General features: G+C 39.9%; 1 protein-coding gene across 1 annotated transcript in view; it reads right to left on the reverse strand.

Moving 5' to 3' along the window:
• The window catches only part of LOC113121523 (disco-interacting protein 2 homolog C-like), a 64,378-nt gene that overhangs the window by 10,801 nt on the left and 37,004 nt on the right, over positions 1-16,573 (reverse strand). Inside the window, exons 18-32 of the mRNA XM_026292099.2 lie at positions 16,248-16,362; positions 15,896-16,035; positions 11,697-11,833; positions 10,579-10,787; positions 8,679-8,793; positions 7,930-8,131; positions 7,734-7,834; positions 6,654-6,734; positions 6,243-6,366; positions 6,006-6,127; positions 5,657-5,768; positions 5,266-5,375; positions 4,649-4,779; positions 3,159-3,327; positions 928-1,098 (exon numbers count right to left, since the gene is read on the reverse strand). Of these exons, the coding sequence (XP_026147884.1) occupies positions 928-1,098; positions 3,159-3,327; positions 4,649-4,779; positions 5,266-5,375; positions 5,657-5,768; positions 6,006-6,127; positions 6,243-6,366; positions 6,654-6,734; positions 7,734-7,834; positions 7,930-8,131; positions 8,679-8,793; positions 10,579-10,787; positions 11,697-11,833; positions 15,896-16,035; positions 16,248-16,362 (2,039 nt within the window). The remainder of the gene's footprint in view (positions 1-927; positions 1,099-3,158; positions 3,328-4,648; positions 4,780-5,265; positions 5,376-5,656; positions 5,769-6,005; positions 6,128-6,242; positions 6,367-6,653; positions 6,735-7,733; positions 7,835-7,929; positions 8,132-8,678; positions 8,794-10,578; positions 10,788-11,696; positions 11,834-15,895; positions 16,036-16,247; positions 16,363-16,573) is intronic.

The following is a 16,573-nucleotide window of genomic DNA, read 5'->3' on the forward strand; positions in this document are numbered from 1 at the left end:
GTTACCATGGTGTCACTTTTCTCAGTTGCTGCCATCATTGAAAAGCCCCACCAATACTAATTTTGGTTTCAGTTCTAGTGGCATCCAACTTCTTTTTAGCTGTAGCTTTCTCAAACACAGTCTTCTCTTTGCGATCGAATGCTGTTGTGGGTACTTTTTCACTGTGGGAAACAGTGAGTGCAAGGGCAGAGTGTTCTTCATGGTGTCATTGAATTTAATTTGATCACTGCCATTGAAATGAAAAAGCAATTTAATGAAATGCAGATGGAAAAGGAATCACCAACACTACCGTTAACAAACCTTTTCAAACAACATTACAAGTCCAGGGGCTCTGTGAGAACAATATTCGATTTGCATCACACATTTTCTATTCTTATATTTTTACTCTATTTTTTACTGTTTATACTTTCTTTGTACTTTTCTTTCTTCATTGCTAGTATTTTTACCTTACTGCTGGAACACAGTGAAGTTCCCAGTGGTGAGAAAAATTGGTTTTTATTTAATCTAATAAAACTGGCAAAATGTTGCTATAGTTTAGAAACAACAACCTAATAATAAGAGCATAGTCACATGGTCAGTCAAAAGTGCACTAGAGTTTATAGCCAGCCCAAGCAGTGACTAAACACTACAAATAATATTATTTTACACACTGGTCACCATGAATTTACATTTATGTCTGTTCAGCAATACCACTATTAGAATTAAAGTTGCACACAGTTTGGGGTAGAAGGGATCATTTTCAGATCGATGTTGATGCTGAAGCTTTTCAACATATGGATCATACAAGTTTGATGTACATATATAAAAGTATGTGGCTGTAAAGTAAGAAAATGGAGATACACAGTCTGAAGCGTCCCAGTCTCCACCTGAAGTCTAACATCTTTCTGAGATCAGAGAATGCACAGTCCAGTGAGCAGTAGTGTTCACCTGCAGGCAGATAGCCAGGTTGACTCTGCAGCCGAAGGCTGTGCTGACTGAGCGTGGGTGAAGGCCAAGGTCTTTGAAGAGTTTGGAAAAGGAGTGTGTGAGTGACATCCTGGGCCTCTCCTCTGCCACCACCACACAGGCCCGAACTCGGGACAGATCCAGACCCCGTGCCTGAAGAAGAGACGGGGGAAATAGTCTTATCATGTAGAGAACTGAGTGGGTTATTTGTATCTTTGTGGGGGTTTTCATAAGGAAACACCTGGATTGGATGTCTTTTTGTAACTCTCTGCATCTCTAATTATTATTTCATTTAATCCTGCCTATAATGGTTTCAGTTTTTAGAAGAGATCTTTGTATAAGCTTTTAGCTTCCCATCTCTCTTGCAGATGGTTTTCGTTTGCCTTCTCAGTGGAAAAACACACCCAGATCCATCTGGCCAGATGTTTCAAATGAAATCTCTCAAATAACAACATTTAATTAGCTCCTGTGTTGTTTTCTTTGTCAAAGCTGATTCTTTAGACTGAGGTGAGAACCTCAAGCTAATCACTGCTTCACACAAATAAATAATGTTTTGTGAAATAGAGGCAGTAGGTAATTAACACTAGTTCTTCTCTCTCTGTGTTTAGTAGACACATAATCACTAAAAATAACTGTGTAGCTTCAATCAGTGTCCAATCAGATGCTGTAAGTCCAGCATTCAGACGTGGCCTCAGGCTGAGCAGACGCACTGAGGTGGTCGGAGTTCATTATGGACGTCTCCTGCAGAGAAGTCGTGAGTCTATAGAGCTGCATACACGTACACGCACTCAGAGTCTGGATTCATCTGACTGTAAGACACATATTGAGTTGACATGTACTGATATGCATTCTGGGAAAAGTGATGACCCAAACACTGGCAAACGGTCAGACTATGACTGGCGAAATAGAATGGGTTGGTAGAATTCAGGAGTTTAGGAAGAAAAATTTTTTAGAGCAAATAGTTCCAGGAACTATGAAGTCACATTAATTAAACTTAGGAAACTAAACAAATACTTTGTGAGGTAAAAAAAAAAGTTGCATATCATACAAGAAGGATGTTTTTGTTAAAACAAGGAGAAAAGGACTGTTTTATGTCAGCAACTACCCTAGTAGACAAGTAGAAAAATATGAAAGAATGATTGGCAAGAACTCCTGCCAATGCAAAGCTGACATACCTGACATAAGGTGGTATTAATACAATTTTGTTTTCCTGCCATGAATGACTCCACTTGTGCTGAGGAGAGGTGCAGGTGAGGCAGTGCAATTTTGATGCTCATTTTGACCTGAAATTATGTTTTCATTAAACCTACTCAGACCACATTTTATTGCAAACAGAGGTGCACTGCAATTTTCCTAACAATCTCGACCAGGAAACCTAAAAACAGGGATCCAAGTGTAGGATGAGTAAATATGAGTAAATTAAATTGCTGCTGGCCACAGGACCAGACTCTTTCTTTCTTCCATTCTCAAAAGCTGGTCATATTCTGCTCATGTCATATTAGCAGCAAACAGTAAATATTTCTGTACTTCATCAGTAAGTAGTTTAACCACAGGAATGGAGTACATACATTTGTAGGAATAAGAGACATAGGGAAGGAATTCTGTGGTGCTTTTAATGGGGATAAGAGGAGCTAAAGCCTGCCCCGGCTCCAGCAGTTTATGAGGCATTCTTCCCTCTAACAATGTACTCCACCTCTTGTCTAGGTTGTGCCTGGCTGTGCACAATACACACCAGTGCTGATGGTCACTAAAAGTATTAAAAGTAAGCAAATTTGAGGTGGAAAAGAAGACTGAACACTCCCACAAAGCCTGAATATGTACAACACAACTGTAGAAAATAATTGTACATATAAAATAAGTTTTTCTTTCAGTCACTTGCTTGTTTTGCTTTCTCCCCTGCTTTCATTTTTTGAAGATGACACAACTGTTTTAACATTGACACGTCACAATAATTGTCTATTTCTTGTCTTAATATCGAGACTGCTGGAGCTCAGTGTTTCCTTATTGTGTAATAAAGTTGTAAAAAGTTTTGTTTTTGACCCATCAATCAATGTTGAGTCCTGCAAACTTCATTGTGAGGTTTGCTGGGACAACAGAAATGGGTTTTGCAGTCAAAATGATCATTAACCTCACAAGTTCCTAAAATTTTTATAAAACACATTACACAAAAATGACTTAAACCGCTTTGCTGGATGTGTCAGTGTAACGCTGACCTTTAGTGCCTCGGTCTGCAGGCCGAGTCCTTTGGTGCAGAGCTCCATGACACTGTAGGAACAAAAGGTGTCTCGCACCCTTAGCTGGCTGACGGCCAGCAGCCACAGTGCTGGGTTGGACTCCAGCTCCACTGGGGGGATCAGGATGGACTGGTGTCCTGAATACACGCTGCAGAAACAAAACACATTTTGTAAGAACCTGTAACATGATTGCATCCAATAAAATTAACACTTATCCTTAATAAAACCTCAGTCAGTCTCAACAAGACTGAGATGTATTCTGCAAAAAGGCAAAACCAAAAGGTTGTATTTTAGAACGATCAGGTACAACTGTGAGTCACTGTTGCTTTAAAATCATTAAGGGAGATGACAGAGTCTCATATTGGTAACCAGAACTGAGACCTAGAACCAGGGTTTAAGATTTAAAGATAGACATTCTGTCACAGATAAACATTACCACACTGAACCTCTGTTCCTGTTGTTAAAGGTGGCCAGACAGCATTCAGTGATAACCACTCAGGTTATGCTCCCACTCAGATAACAGCAAGCATTAGAGAGGTGCAGCACTGATGATGGGTGATATGATTTGCATCATAGTCTGTGTTTCAATTCATTCATGAGGTCAGGGCTCTGTGTAGGCCAGTAAGCTTCTTCCACACCAAAATGGCAGAAACTCTTTTCTTTATGGAGGTGCCTGGGAGGAGAGTTGTCACATTGAAACAGAAGATGGTTTTTCTTAACCTGATGATTAAAACTTCAGTTTCTCTCTAAAGCACACCTGAAGCACCCTACTGTACAATACTTCATTGTATGATGTGGCTTTACAAATTCTAAGACAGCATGATCAAATCACTTTGCAGGTTCAAGACGCTGCAGAATAAAAACAAAGTCATGTTGAAAGTGCAGGCCTGAAACACTCTGCTAGTTTTTTACTGCTCACAGGGCTCTCAAAACAGGCTGTAAGGCAGCTGCACTACATTCAGAACGCTGCTGCTCGGGTCCTGACTAGAACCAGGAAGTACAACCACATTACTCCTGTTCTCAGATCTCTGCAGATCTCTTCCATCAGGGACATGCCTTCTGTTTGTGCCAAGCGTCAGGACTAAACTAAGCGTTTCGGTTCTATGCAGCTAAAACCTGGAATAGTCTTCCTGATGATGTTAGACAAGCCTCATTTTTGGCAATGTTTAGGTCCAAGCTAAAAACCTTTCTTTTTGGTTCTGCATATGACAACGGAATGTGTTGCTTATACTGTCCATAGACAAGGGGGTAAAATAAGATGTTATCTTAAAATCAATTTACTAGTCATTTTAAGTACTATACAATCTCTGAACACAGTTGCATAATGTCGCCTGTAGCAGTTTTTACCATTCTTCCTTGATCTGTCAAGTCTGTCTCATAATGTAAAAAATGCAGAACAAAATCACTGAAGTACCCTTTTAAATAGCATGAGTAGGTTGAATGGGGACACATTTAAGGGTTGCACCAACCTGCAGAGACACCAGAGGACAAAGCCAAGGCCGCAGTAGGGATCCAGACAGATGGCCACTTCTCTGGATGGGTACAACTCACACTGCAGCTTCACCGATCGACAGAAGGCTCCAACAGCATTATGGGACATCTGTACAGAGGAGGGGAAGGAGAGGGACACACAACAACAAACAGAGACAAACAAACAATGGGATAGAAAAACAGAGTTAACTTCAGTTTGCATAAAAATGTGATACTTTTTCAGGAGATTTATTTTTGAGAAAACTTGGCCTGACAGTTGGATTTATGAGTAGCATATCAGGACTAAAAACTTGTTTTCTCAACTTCTTTAAGTGCTGGGATGCTTGACAGATGCGTTTGCTCTGCTTTAAGGCTTTGACTGCTGTGTTTACTTTATACAATGATATAAAAATGTCTTGAACAGTAAACTGAAGGCTTTTACTGTATTTTTCTTTTTTGTCATGTTTGTAAATGTTGATGCTGAATGGCTGAATTTCCCTTGGGTATTAAAAAAAAAACAGTCTATAAACGAAATGAGGAGGGAAGTGGATTCAGGCAATGAGATGAGAGGCTGTAAGCAATTTGATCGGGTGATGAGGATTAATGCTGAGCTGACCTGAACTCCAGCCAGCATCCCGGTTGTCGACACACTGAAGTCCAGATAGGCCAGGCCATCAGGGTTGGTGGGCTTATAGAAAGCTGGAGGCTTCTTCTTTGGCAGGTCATCTGCAGCACACACATATTTGTTTTATTGCACTCAAGAGGAAAATCTGCAGGCTCACATTCATTTCAGACACAATAACCTCAAGCTGAACCCACAACTGCAGCAACTTATACCAGGAAAGAGGTTGGACTAAAATCACTAATACTTTACTTGCATGGATGTTTAAGGTGCCGTACTTAGAATAAAACCCACTGCTAGTAAACTCTGCCCTGTAACTGTGAATTAACAAAAATTCAAACTTTAAAATTTCAAAATTTGGGGCGTATTAGAGAGGCTACACTACCAGTGTCCAGGACAGGAGGCCAGTTCCTGATGTCCACAGTAGCCATGGCCTCCTTGGAGCGCAGCAGCTTACAGATGACCGCTGTGGTCATCACACAGGCTGAATGACTGACCTACGAAGAGAGAGAGAGAGAGAGACAGAGAGATTTGCTTCTAAATTTCTTTTTCCAGCTCCATATCTTTCCCTTCTGCTACACAGCAGCATTCCTGAAGCTGTTAGACCTGGTGAACACTGTCAATAATAACAGAAGGATACAATTTGATAATCAGGGCCAAAATGCTAATAAAGCGCAGTTTATAGTTAATTATTTGCAGTGTTTTGTTTAGGATTTTACAGTAAGATCTCTGACCTCAACAATCATCTTGACGGTGGGCAGAGTGGTGGAAATATTCTGAGGGTGAGGAGGTCGCACTGTGATGGGAACACAGCCGGCGTACAGGCAGCCATAGAAGGCTGCAATCAGGTCTATACCTACAGGACACAGAATCACAGGCAGGGAGAATTGGAAGTGCTTTAGTTATCAATCAAATCTTGCCAAGTGCTTTAAATCCTCAAATTGCATATGGTAGAATGTGTTATGTCTAACCTGGTGGGTAGACAAGAGCGACATGGTCCCCTTCCTGCAGTCCTCCTCTCTCAATCAACAAAGCAGCCACTCGCTCTGCCCGTTTATGAAGCTGCAGACAAGTGAGGGAGCTGGAAACTGCCCCCTGGAGTAGAGGACGGTGGGAATGAAGAGAAACATGGTGAGGTTATAATTTAGTTTAACTATGGCATTTTCTCTCTCCACAATATAGTAAACAATGATCGTTTACCACCAGTAAACAATCAAACATCACTCTGTTAAATCATGTCTGCTAGTTTTTGACTGGTGTGTTTAATTTGCAAGCATTAAAACAAGATCAGAACATTTTATGACCAATTTATGCAGAAATCCAATATATATACTAAGCACAGTAAGGTTTTGTGTACGTTAGAGTAAGTTATGTGTTGTTACCCGGGAACTGAGCAGAGTGTAGAGGACGTGGTCTGGGGTGGTCTGGGCTCTCCACTGCAAAACCTCAGACAGGAACAGGAACTAAAAAAAACAGTGTTATCGTCAGATTCACTAACACAGACTTTCTGTTACGCAACAATTGTTTATGCAATCTGCCTGTGTCTGAAAAAATAATAACCGATCTGATTCTTGTCAATAGATCCACATGTTTTGTCTTTAAATCACAGGGTGAATTTCAGGATAAACTGAACCTTAAATATTACGTGAACTTTTCTGATCTCACTTCACTGTGAATAATCATCAGAAATACATCAAACAGGTTATTAAGGGCCATAAAATTGTCCATTTCATCCAGAATTTTCAGATGAGCACACTGGGTAAATTTGCAAACAAGATATGAGCCATAATAATAAATATAGGATCAAATTCTACATAGCATGTGTACATAAAACTTTTGTTTTTCCATCAAATTAATGTGCTTACTCACCAGTTGCTCATGACAGTACATTATTTTTTTTTTCCAGTAGCTGCCATCTGTCCAGAACATTAAAGTGGCTGTAATCCATATCACAAACTATAAAAATTTTCTAAAAGTAATGAATCGCCAATGCATCTGAAGTAGGAATGTTAATGACGCTGCAACTCAAACCCTTTCATCAACAGTCACTCGATACAGTGATTGGCATGTTGTTTATGATTTTAAATCCTGTGGAGGTTCAGACAGAGTCAGGACTGTTAGATGTATTGTTAATTCAAAATGTCAACTTTTCAATCAGTAACAAAGTCTTGACCTTCATTTCAATCAGCTCGGTAATCACTGAATTCGGTTTCAAAAGGGTTGAGAAATCCCTGAGGAACTGGCCTTTTCTCATCAACCAATAAAAGATTATACATAACATTTAATGAAAATGATGTTTTTATTAAAACATTATTTACAGCTATATACCTATATTTATAGGTGTTCAAAGTACATGTTTGTGTGTACTTTAATGAGGGATTGGGTCTTAATTTTCTGGGGGAATAATTTTCTTTTTCTTGTAAATAATATTTGTTTTTCATGTGTCAGGGTGTGAATCTCACCTGGTCATTATCATCAGTCTGCCCCAAATCTCTTCCACTGGCCTGAGCAATTCTCTTTCCTGACACTAGGTTGCCCACCATCACAGAAGCAGGTCCGATCTCTGCAACACACACACATGCAATCAGCAATTCAACAACCATACTCACAGCAGATACAAACCAAGAGTATCTGTATTCAAACAAACTTGTTTCCCACCTGGTTGTTTCTGCCGTGGTTTGGGCAGGTTGGTGACACAAGTGTGGGGGCACATGAGGACGTTGCAGGGGTGAAGCCCTCCCTCCAGGTAAAGCTGTTTGATCTCCGACAGGTGGATGCCGCCCAGTGGAGTCTTGGGCAGCGTATTGGCTGGAACCAGAGCCAGGCAGAATACACCTACCCCGTGGATACTGTCTATGGCCTGAGAGGGAGGGGAGAGAAGGAGTCAGAGGACAGAGAGAGGACAGTGGGATTATTTGCTGATGATGAATTGGGTTTTTTTTTTTGAGTAATTGGTAGGATTATGAACATGTGGTTTCAGGTTCATTTTGTTAATATACTTGACTCCTCTGAATTAATCAAGTAGTACACCAGAGATACATTTTATAAACAACCTTGCACATGGCTTGTGTTAATCTTTTTTTTACTACAATATGCAGATTTTCTATTCTCTGTATTACGGGAGTGAGTTCTTGCAGAATTTCCTAATCATTACGCTGGTGGCTTTAACAGAAATTGAGAGAAAAAATACTAAAATAATAAAACATTTTTGAAATACCCCTCTTAAATGTTCAGTGCAATGGTATTAAGTTGGTATGAAGCTGAACAAATCTGCATTTTGATTGGTGATGTACAAAATACAGCAGCAACAACCTATAACTGCAATATATAGTAACACATTCAAATAACATTATAATCACAATCTTCCCCTTTAACTGTGTCCACTCAGTTTGTGAGAGGTAACCTACCTGCAGTACGCGGCTCATCCACTGGAAACTGTCCTCCTCTGTGGAGTCAGGTCTCTGCTCAGCCACAACCACAATCCTCTCGTCTCTCAGCACTGTCACGGAGAACACTGCTATCCTGCAGTCGGAGGAGAGAGAAAGATGTCTCAGTTCATCTTACAGCCAGCATTCATTTTCACATGCCTCTCTCTCTACATTTCTCTGTAACAGTTACTGACTTTTATCACACACTGGGCTGATGCATTGCACACACTGGTAATTATCAGATACAGCTTTTACAACTGATGCTTATTCTAGACCTCGACCAAAACACAAAACGTTTTTTCATCTACAATAGTATCAGACAACCTCACCAGTGAAATCCTTCCAGCATGAAGCCAGATATTTAGATTTTACAGCATCAGGTGAGTCATTCTGTTAAACCAGTGATAAAATCCACCTCAACTGCTCCAAGGAGCTGCAAACCCTGACAACATTTCAGTGTGTGTGTGCTGTCTGAGATGAGATTTAGTGTCCAGGTAGGATTTTTTAGTGCTGTTTCAGAGGCTTTTCCACCCTGTTAATAAATGTCAAGAGAAAAAATGAAATAGTTGGATTTAGATTTGAAGAAATTGAATAATAAAAATATTTCTGCATCGTCAACATAAGAAATATCTGAATAATGTGTTCACACTGAGGCCACACTGGATAAAACCCTAGTTTCAAAATGAGTTGCTAAGGGTGGAAACTACATTTTTCATTTTTAAGCCATGTGTCTAAACAAGCATAAACTACATACAAACACAGGCTTACTTACTTAAACCCACGGCTTAAACTTAAACTTTGCGGGTTAAAAGTGCTTTAAAAATGTTCACGTTAGCAAGAAAACAAGCGAGAGCAAATATGACATTTAAAACACCATTCCTTTAGAGCCTCAGGTTTTAATTCCTCGGTGTCACAGAGGAGTGCAAGAGGAATATAGTGTAAAACAGGTCTGACACAGTCTCACTGACTGTGCTGAACATTTAACCATCATGTTTTTCTGTTACTGGGTTATTTACTTTAAGATAGAGGCTCTACTGGAGATGAATTAGAATTTGTTTCATGCAGGTGTTTTCCTTGATTGACTCTAATTATGTCAGTATTGGCACAATCTATTGACTGAGCAGCAGCAAGATGGACTTAGAGACACCAAACAAAGGACACTGTATCTCTGCATGACAAAGGAAGTACGCGACACATCAAGCAATACAATGCCCAGAACCCGACAGGTGTTATCAGAACTTATTGTCAGCAAACAGACGCCGGCAGTAATAAAACAAAACGACGTAAACACAGGAACAATGGAAACTACAGACACACATGACCACAGACAGGGTCAGTCCAACCCCTAAACTTCAGCCTGGCTGCTTTTCACTGTAACAGTACTATGAATTTGCAATAAAAGCCTTTTCATTCTTTCATGTCTAAACACTGAAACCATAGGATTTTATGTGCTCACTGTTTCTAAAGCTGCTTTCTATAAAAGCACATACTTTAAATAGCAGTAGAGGACTGTATCAGATGTGTCAGGTAAAAAATGATGAATTCCCTCCCCAGTGGCCATGGACACAATTAAACTTCACTCTTTTACTGTTTCTGGATTTATCCGCTATTGCTCTACTTTTATTAGATTTATTATGTGTGCGGGTAATGCTCATTTATCAGCATCACAGTAACTGTGCCAGGATTGGACATCTGGCTGGTTTTCAAGTAATGTTGATGGGAATAATGTTAAAAACTATTTATCTCATTCTCAGCATGACTTCAGAAGGGTCTCCTGAGTGTTCTGGTCGACATGTCATGCAATAAAAATAAACTGGACAGTCTCTCTTCTTGTGTCGCTCTGTAAAACTCCCACAAACCCCTCCTCGCACACACTCACCTGCCCCTGTAGACGAATTTCATTGGCTCTACCGCCAGTGCCGTGGCAACGATGTCGTCCGCATTGTGCCTTCGGCCGCTCACCATGATGAGCCCGTCCATCTTGCCTGTGATGAAGACGAGGCCGCCTGGGCCGATGAAGCCCAGTAGGCCGGTCCGCACAAAGGCATATTCGCTGATCAGTCCCCCACTAGAGCCCACTGGATAAACCTGCAAACACACCGAAGAGCAACAACATGACAAGAGCGAAAATCAGACTTCACAGTAGTTTTAACTTTGGACTTTTATACGGGCAATGTCAAGCTGCTGGTTTTAATAAGCAGATATAATAATTATATTGATTTGTTTCAGACAAGATAGCACATTAAGGTGATAAAGACCAACAGAAGGCATTAACAGTTTAATGTTAAATTTAATGTTAAATTAATAATATCTGTGGAAATGACTAAGCAGTGACATTGAATTTACTGCTGATGTGAAAAAAGACCAAAACATGTGCACCTTTATGCAAGAAACGAGAAATTCACTCAGTAGGTTTGTGTTAATTTAATATAAAAACTGGAATAGACATAATTAAAAATGACATTATTAACTGAGCAACAGAAAAGTGTTTAGAAAAAAATGCAGATCTATTAATTGTCATTTTTTAACCTCATTCATTCATTTTTTAAGATTCTCTGGTTTTAGCATCTCAAATGTCATTTTCTCTGTCTATAAGAGTAAACTAAGCAACTAAAACTAAGTTTTCAACTGTTTATACATTTTAAAGACCAAAGAATCAATTAAAATTAAAACAGTTTACACACTGTGGGTAATGTCTGTTGAGGAGAAGGTCCTTACTGCAGACTCTGTGATGCCTCTTTTCCATGATATATGTCCCAGTGATTAAAGTCAGGCATTGATCCCACAGTGACGGAAATTATTTTTCCCTGCTGCCGAGGTTTTTCACTGAGACATGTTGTCTGTGTTGTAACACTGATATATGTGGTGACCTTAGTGTTAACAAGCATCGACTGTAAAACCACAGTCATGCAGGGGGAAGAGAATTTATTTCAGGCGAAAATGTGTCATTCTTCAGGCGTGACTTGATATGTAGACACACACTCCAGGTGACCTTACCTCGAAGGTGTTCTTGGTCATACCGGTGAGGCCGTAGTAGGAGGTGCCTGTGGCGATGGAGCAAACACAGAGCTCACCAATCTCATCCGTCTGACAGAGCTGTGGGACGCCTTCTGGCTTCACCACACAAACCAGGCCTGGGCAGTCAAGAGACAGAGAGTAAATTAAAGGAACAAATGGGAGGAAAACACAGGGTTAACACCTTTAAAAAGGGGCTTCATTCTGTTTCTGTGAATAAACCCCATCAGGAGAAAATTCCTGATGGGGTTTATTCCTGATTCCGGATGTAACAGTTATTTTTCACACAGGGTAAAGAAATGATCCAGACAGGAACATTACTCATTCTAAAAGCGGCTGTGAGAGTAGGTGTTTTAGTCACATTTCTGAACATCAAAGTTTTACCTTAAAGTAGGTTGTTTACAACATCCAGTTACATTATGTTTATGTCTCAAAAGTAGGTTATATGAGGGACTGGCTTAAAAATAGAGATGCTTCTTCTTAGTGCCTGTATATTCTCAATTTTACTTTAATTACTTTCACGTCCTCACAGCACAGAATTACCATGATATAGAGATTTGTTGCAATGAAATGATGTAAAAGCTTGCTGATCATTATCCTGTGACTCTGAAACACATCTCAAGTTTAGATTTCTAGATTTTACATCTGACTTTTACACCAGTGTTCTTTTTTGCACGAAAAGCTCCACAGCCATCAGGGGGCTAATGTGAAATGTTACTCCTCATGCTTCAAAATACATGAATAAAGCATATAAATTAATTAAAATGAATTTCCACTTTAGTTTCTTTTGTGGTTACAGCAGCTGTAGTTACTGTGAACACTGGGTGGGAGCGTGTTCATGTGGAAACTCAGACAGTGATGTCTGAGAAGCCGTGACAGCCTGTGTGTTTGATCAACAGGGTTTACACGTTCCCTTCTGCAGATTAGTGCCTTCTTTATGGATTATAAGAGAGACCTTCACTACATCATGTGTGAAATGTATTTGCACCCAGTCGCCTCTGTAAACATTCCTCGCTGCACTGGTAACTAAAAATGCACAGTAATTATGATGGAGAATATAATTTCATTCACATTTTCATTGTGTTCATCTGTAAACCTCTGTGAGAGGTTTTTATGATACTCTGCAAGAATCATCTAATGATGCATCAATTTACAAGGATTTAGAATGTGTTAAGTGCTATGATGAAAATAAATGAGCTGATTGTAAATGAGCATATTGTATTAATGCCTCAAACATACTCTCTCTTTGTGCTACAGCTAACCACTCATCTCAGCTGTTGCTAAGCAGCTATCAGACCACTTATACAGAAATTAACTATTTGAAGATTTTCACTCAGGATTTAGAGCACATCATAGTACAGAAACAGCACTGTTAAAAGTCACCAACGATCTTCTCTTAGCCTCAGATAATGGACTCGTTTCAATACTTGTCCTCCTAGACCTTAGTGCTGCATTCGACACCATCAACCACAGCATCTTATTACAGATTGGAGCATGTGACTGGAATCAGAGGAACAGCGTTAAAGTGGTTCCAATCCTATTTATCGGACAGATTCCAGTTCGTTCATGTCCATGATGAACCTTCCGCGAGCACAAAAGTTAGTTATGGAGTTCCACAAGGTTCTGTGATAGGACCGATTCTGTTCACCTTGTACATGCTTTCTTTAGGCAATGTCATTAGGAAGCACTCTATTAATTAAAACTGCTATGCAGATGACACTCAGCTGTATCTATCTATGAAACCTGATAACACAAACCAGTTACCCAGACTTCAAGCCTGTCTGACTGACATAAAGGCCTGGATGACCAGTAAATTTCAGAAAAAAACAGAAGTCATTGTATTTAAAAACCTCAGAAATAGCTTTTCTATAATTATAGCTACTTTAGATGGCATAGCCCTGGCCTCCAGCACTACTGTGAAAAATCTTGACCAGGACATGTCCTTTAACTCACACATAAAACAAATCTCTGCCTTCTTTCAATTGCTCAACACTGCCAAAATTAGGAACATCCTGTCTCAAAATGATGCAGCAAAACTAGTCCATGCATTTGTTACCTCAAGGCTAGATTACTGTATCTCATTACTATCTGAATGTCCCAGTATCTCCATAAAAAGCCTCCAGTTAATCCAGGATACTGCAGCCAGAGTCCTGACAGGAACTAGCAAGAGAGATCATATTTCTCCTATATTAGCTTCTCTTCATTGGCTCCCTGTAAAATACAGAATAGAATTTAAAATCCTTCTTCTCACATACAAATCCCTTCATGATCAAGCTCCTTCATACCTTAAAGAACTCATAGTACCATATTATTCCAATAGTGGTTCCCAGAGTTCCCAAAAGTAGAATGGGAGGCAGAGCCTTTAGCTATCAAGCTCCTCTCCTGTGGAACCAGCTCCCAGTCTGGGTTCAGGAGGCAGACACTCTCTGTACTTTTAAGGCTAGACTTAAAACCTTCCTCTTTGACAAAGTGTATAGTTAGGGCTGGTTTCAGGTAACCCTGAACCATCCCTTAGTTAGTTATGCTGCTATAGGCCTAGACTGCCCGAGGACCATCGGTGCACTGAGCTCCCCTCCCCTTCCCCTCCCCTCTCTTCCTCTCCTCCCACCTCATGTATATTCCACCATTGAATGTCACTAACCTTGTGCTCTCTCTCTCCCCTAGTTTGTGCTCTCTCCCTCTCTCTCTCTCTCTCTGTACCTTCTGCAGGTGTCCCTGGTCCTGGAGCTGTATATTGCTGATGTGCAGTTACTGGTCCCACCAACCTGCAGTGTCTATTTGTTGTTTATTGTTGCTGTTCTTTTCTCTCTGCTCTATCCACTCACCCCAACCGGTCGAGGCAGGTGGCCGCCCAAACTGAGCCTGGTTCTGCTGGAGGTTTTTTCTGTTTTTAATTCCCACTGTCACCAAGTGCTGCTCATAAGGGATTTGTTGGGGAGTTTTTTTTGTAAAGTGCCTTGAGATGATTGTAGTATGATTCGGCGCTATACAAATAAAACTGAATTGAACTGAATTGAAGTAATTAAGAATTTATATTTATTATTACATATTTAAAACCGCATTTCTGTATTAATGAATCACTTCAAATCCATGATTTTTTGGGAGTTGTGAGTTATTTTAATGGGCTAATACACACTGTAATAACTGCCTTATAAGGTGAAGAGCTGAAAAAATGAATTAACCAATCTATTAATTGATCAGCAGAAAAGAAATTAGCAAAAATGTAATGTTTGGACATGTTCTTTTATGACAGGAAAAAAATATTTAGGACACACACTGCAGGTAATCTTAGACATAGAATCAGGAATATGAGTAGTTTACTAATTGGTAGCAAAAGAATACACCTCTACTTAGGTGTAAACAACAGTTTTAATCAAAAATGTTTTAATTTGGTCCATGGCAAAAATGACTGTTAAAGGGATTAGTATGGATTACAGCATTGCAGAAAACTCCTGTCGCTCTCTCTTTTTTTTCTTAAAAATATGCACCAGAACCCACTTAACTTTCTTAGTCATGAGAAGAGAAAATCCTAAAATGGGACATTGCTGAAAAGATGAGGGAACACATTTACACACCCTTAAAACTAATTTTTTTTTCCAATTTAATGGGCTTAACGCGTTTTTTGCCACTGCCCCTGTGCACGACAACTGAAGGCCGGCAGTTTAACTCTGCTGAGAAGGGCACAGAGTGGTCACACGTAAAAACCTGCCATTTTTTGTTTTTGATTATGTGGACACATCTGGGGTTTTTGTAGTGTGTTTGATGGTCCATCAACAGGGAAAACAAAAAGTATTATTAAGTTCAATTATTATTAACAAGAAAATTAAATAAAACAGTTAAACCTGAAATTTTATAGGTTTCAAAATAACATGTGGCAGTTGAAGCTGTTTTTTTTCCCACCTGCACCACATTGTGACACATTGCCTCCAGATGGTTTAAAGATTTTAAAGACTAAAGAAAAACACATCCTCTTATAAGTGTTTACTGCCTCTCCTACAGCAAACAGCTGGACCAGATCTAAGTAATTTGCCTTTTATGTACCTCCCACAAACACCATATTTCAACCATCAAAATATAAAATTTAAGCATTATTCCTAAAAACTATTGAAGATTTCAGTCTTCACCCTTAAGCACAAAGCTGCATTTCAATTAATCTCTATCTTTATCCAACACAGACGTACCTCCTGGTGTGACGGTACCCACGTCCTGCACGGTGAGCACTGAGAGACGCTCCTCTGTATCGACCCTGACGACCCCATAGCTCAGACCCTGCATAGACAAGACGCCTCGACCCGGAGGCTGACTGCTGTCCTCCACTGGCCTGGAGAAAACACAACATACCAGTGAGCCACAGACATACTCATACTGTACAGACATGCTCATACTGTACAGTTCATAAGGGCATATATATATATATATATATATGTGTACAGACATGAAACGGATATGTGCATATGTGCTTCTGTGCATGCGTTTGCATAATCTGTATATGTAAAGTAGGGTTGAGAGCGTGTGTGTTTATTGAGTGTTCACCTCCTGATGGCCACTGTGAGGGCCTCAGGGGAGCTGGCACAGGGACAAATGACCTCAGCTCTCAGGCCTTTAGTCTGAAAGACGTTGAGGAAGGCATCACAGGAGGATATGGACCCTGACAGACACAAACAGTGACAGACTATCAGAACTATTTTCCACTCAGGGGCTAAACTACTTTTACACAAAGTTCAGACATGGCTACATAAACCAAACAGGGTTATGTGGTTCAGTGTTTAATCAAATATACTGGTTCCCTGAATGGCATTAAAAAGTTCTCAAAGGCATATTCTTATCACCAAAACAAAAAGGTATCATTAAAAACATAC

The sequence above is a fragment of the Mastacembelus armatus genome, chromosome 20 (genome assembly GCF_900324485.2).
Source record: "Mastacembelus armatus chromosome 20, fMasArm1.2, whole genome shotgun sequence".
Taxonomy (NCBI): Eukaryota; Metazoa; Chordata; class Actinopteri; order Synbranchiformes; family Mastacembelidae; genus Mastacembelus; species Mastacembelus armatus.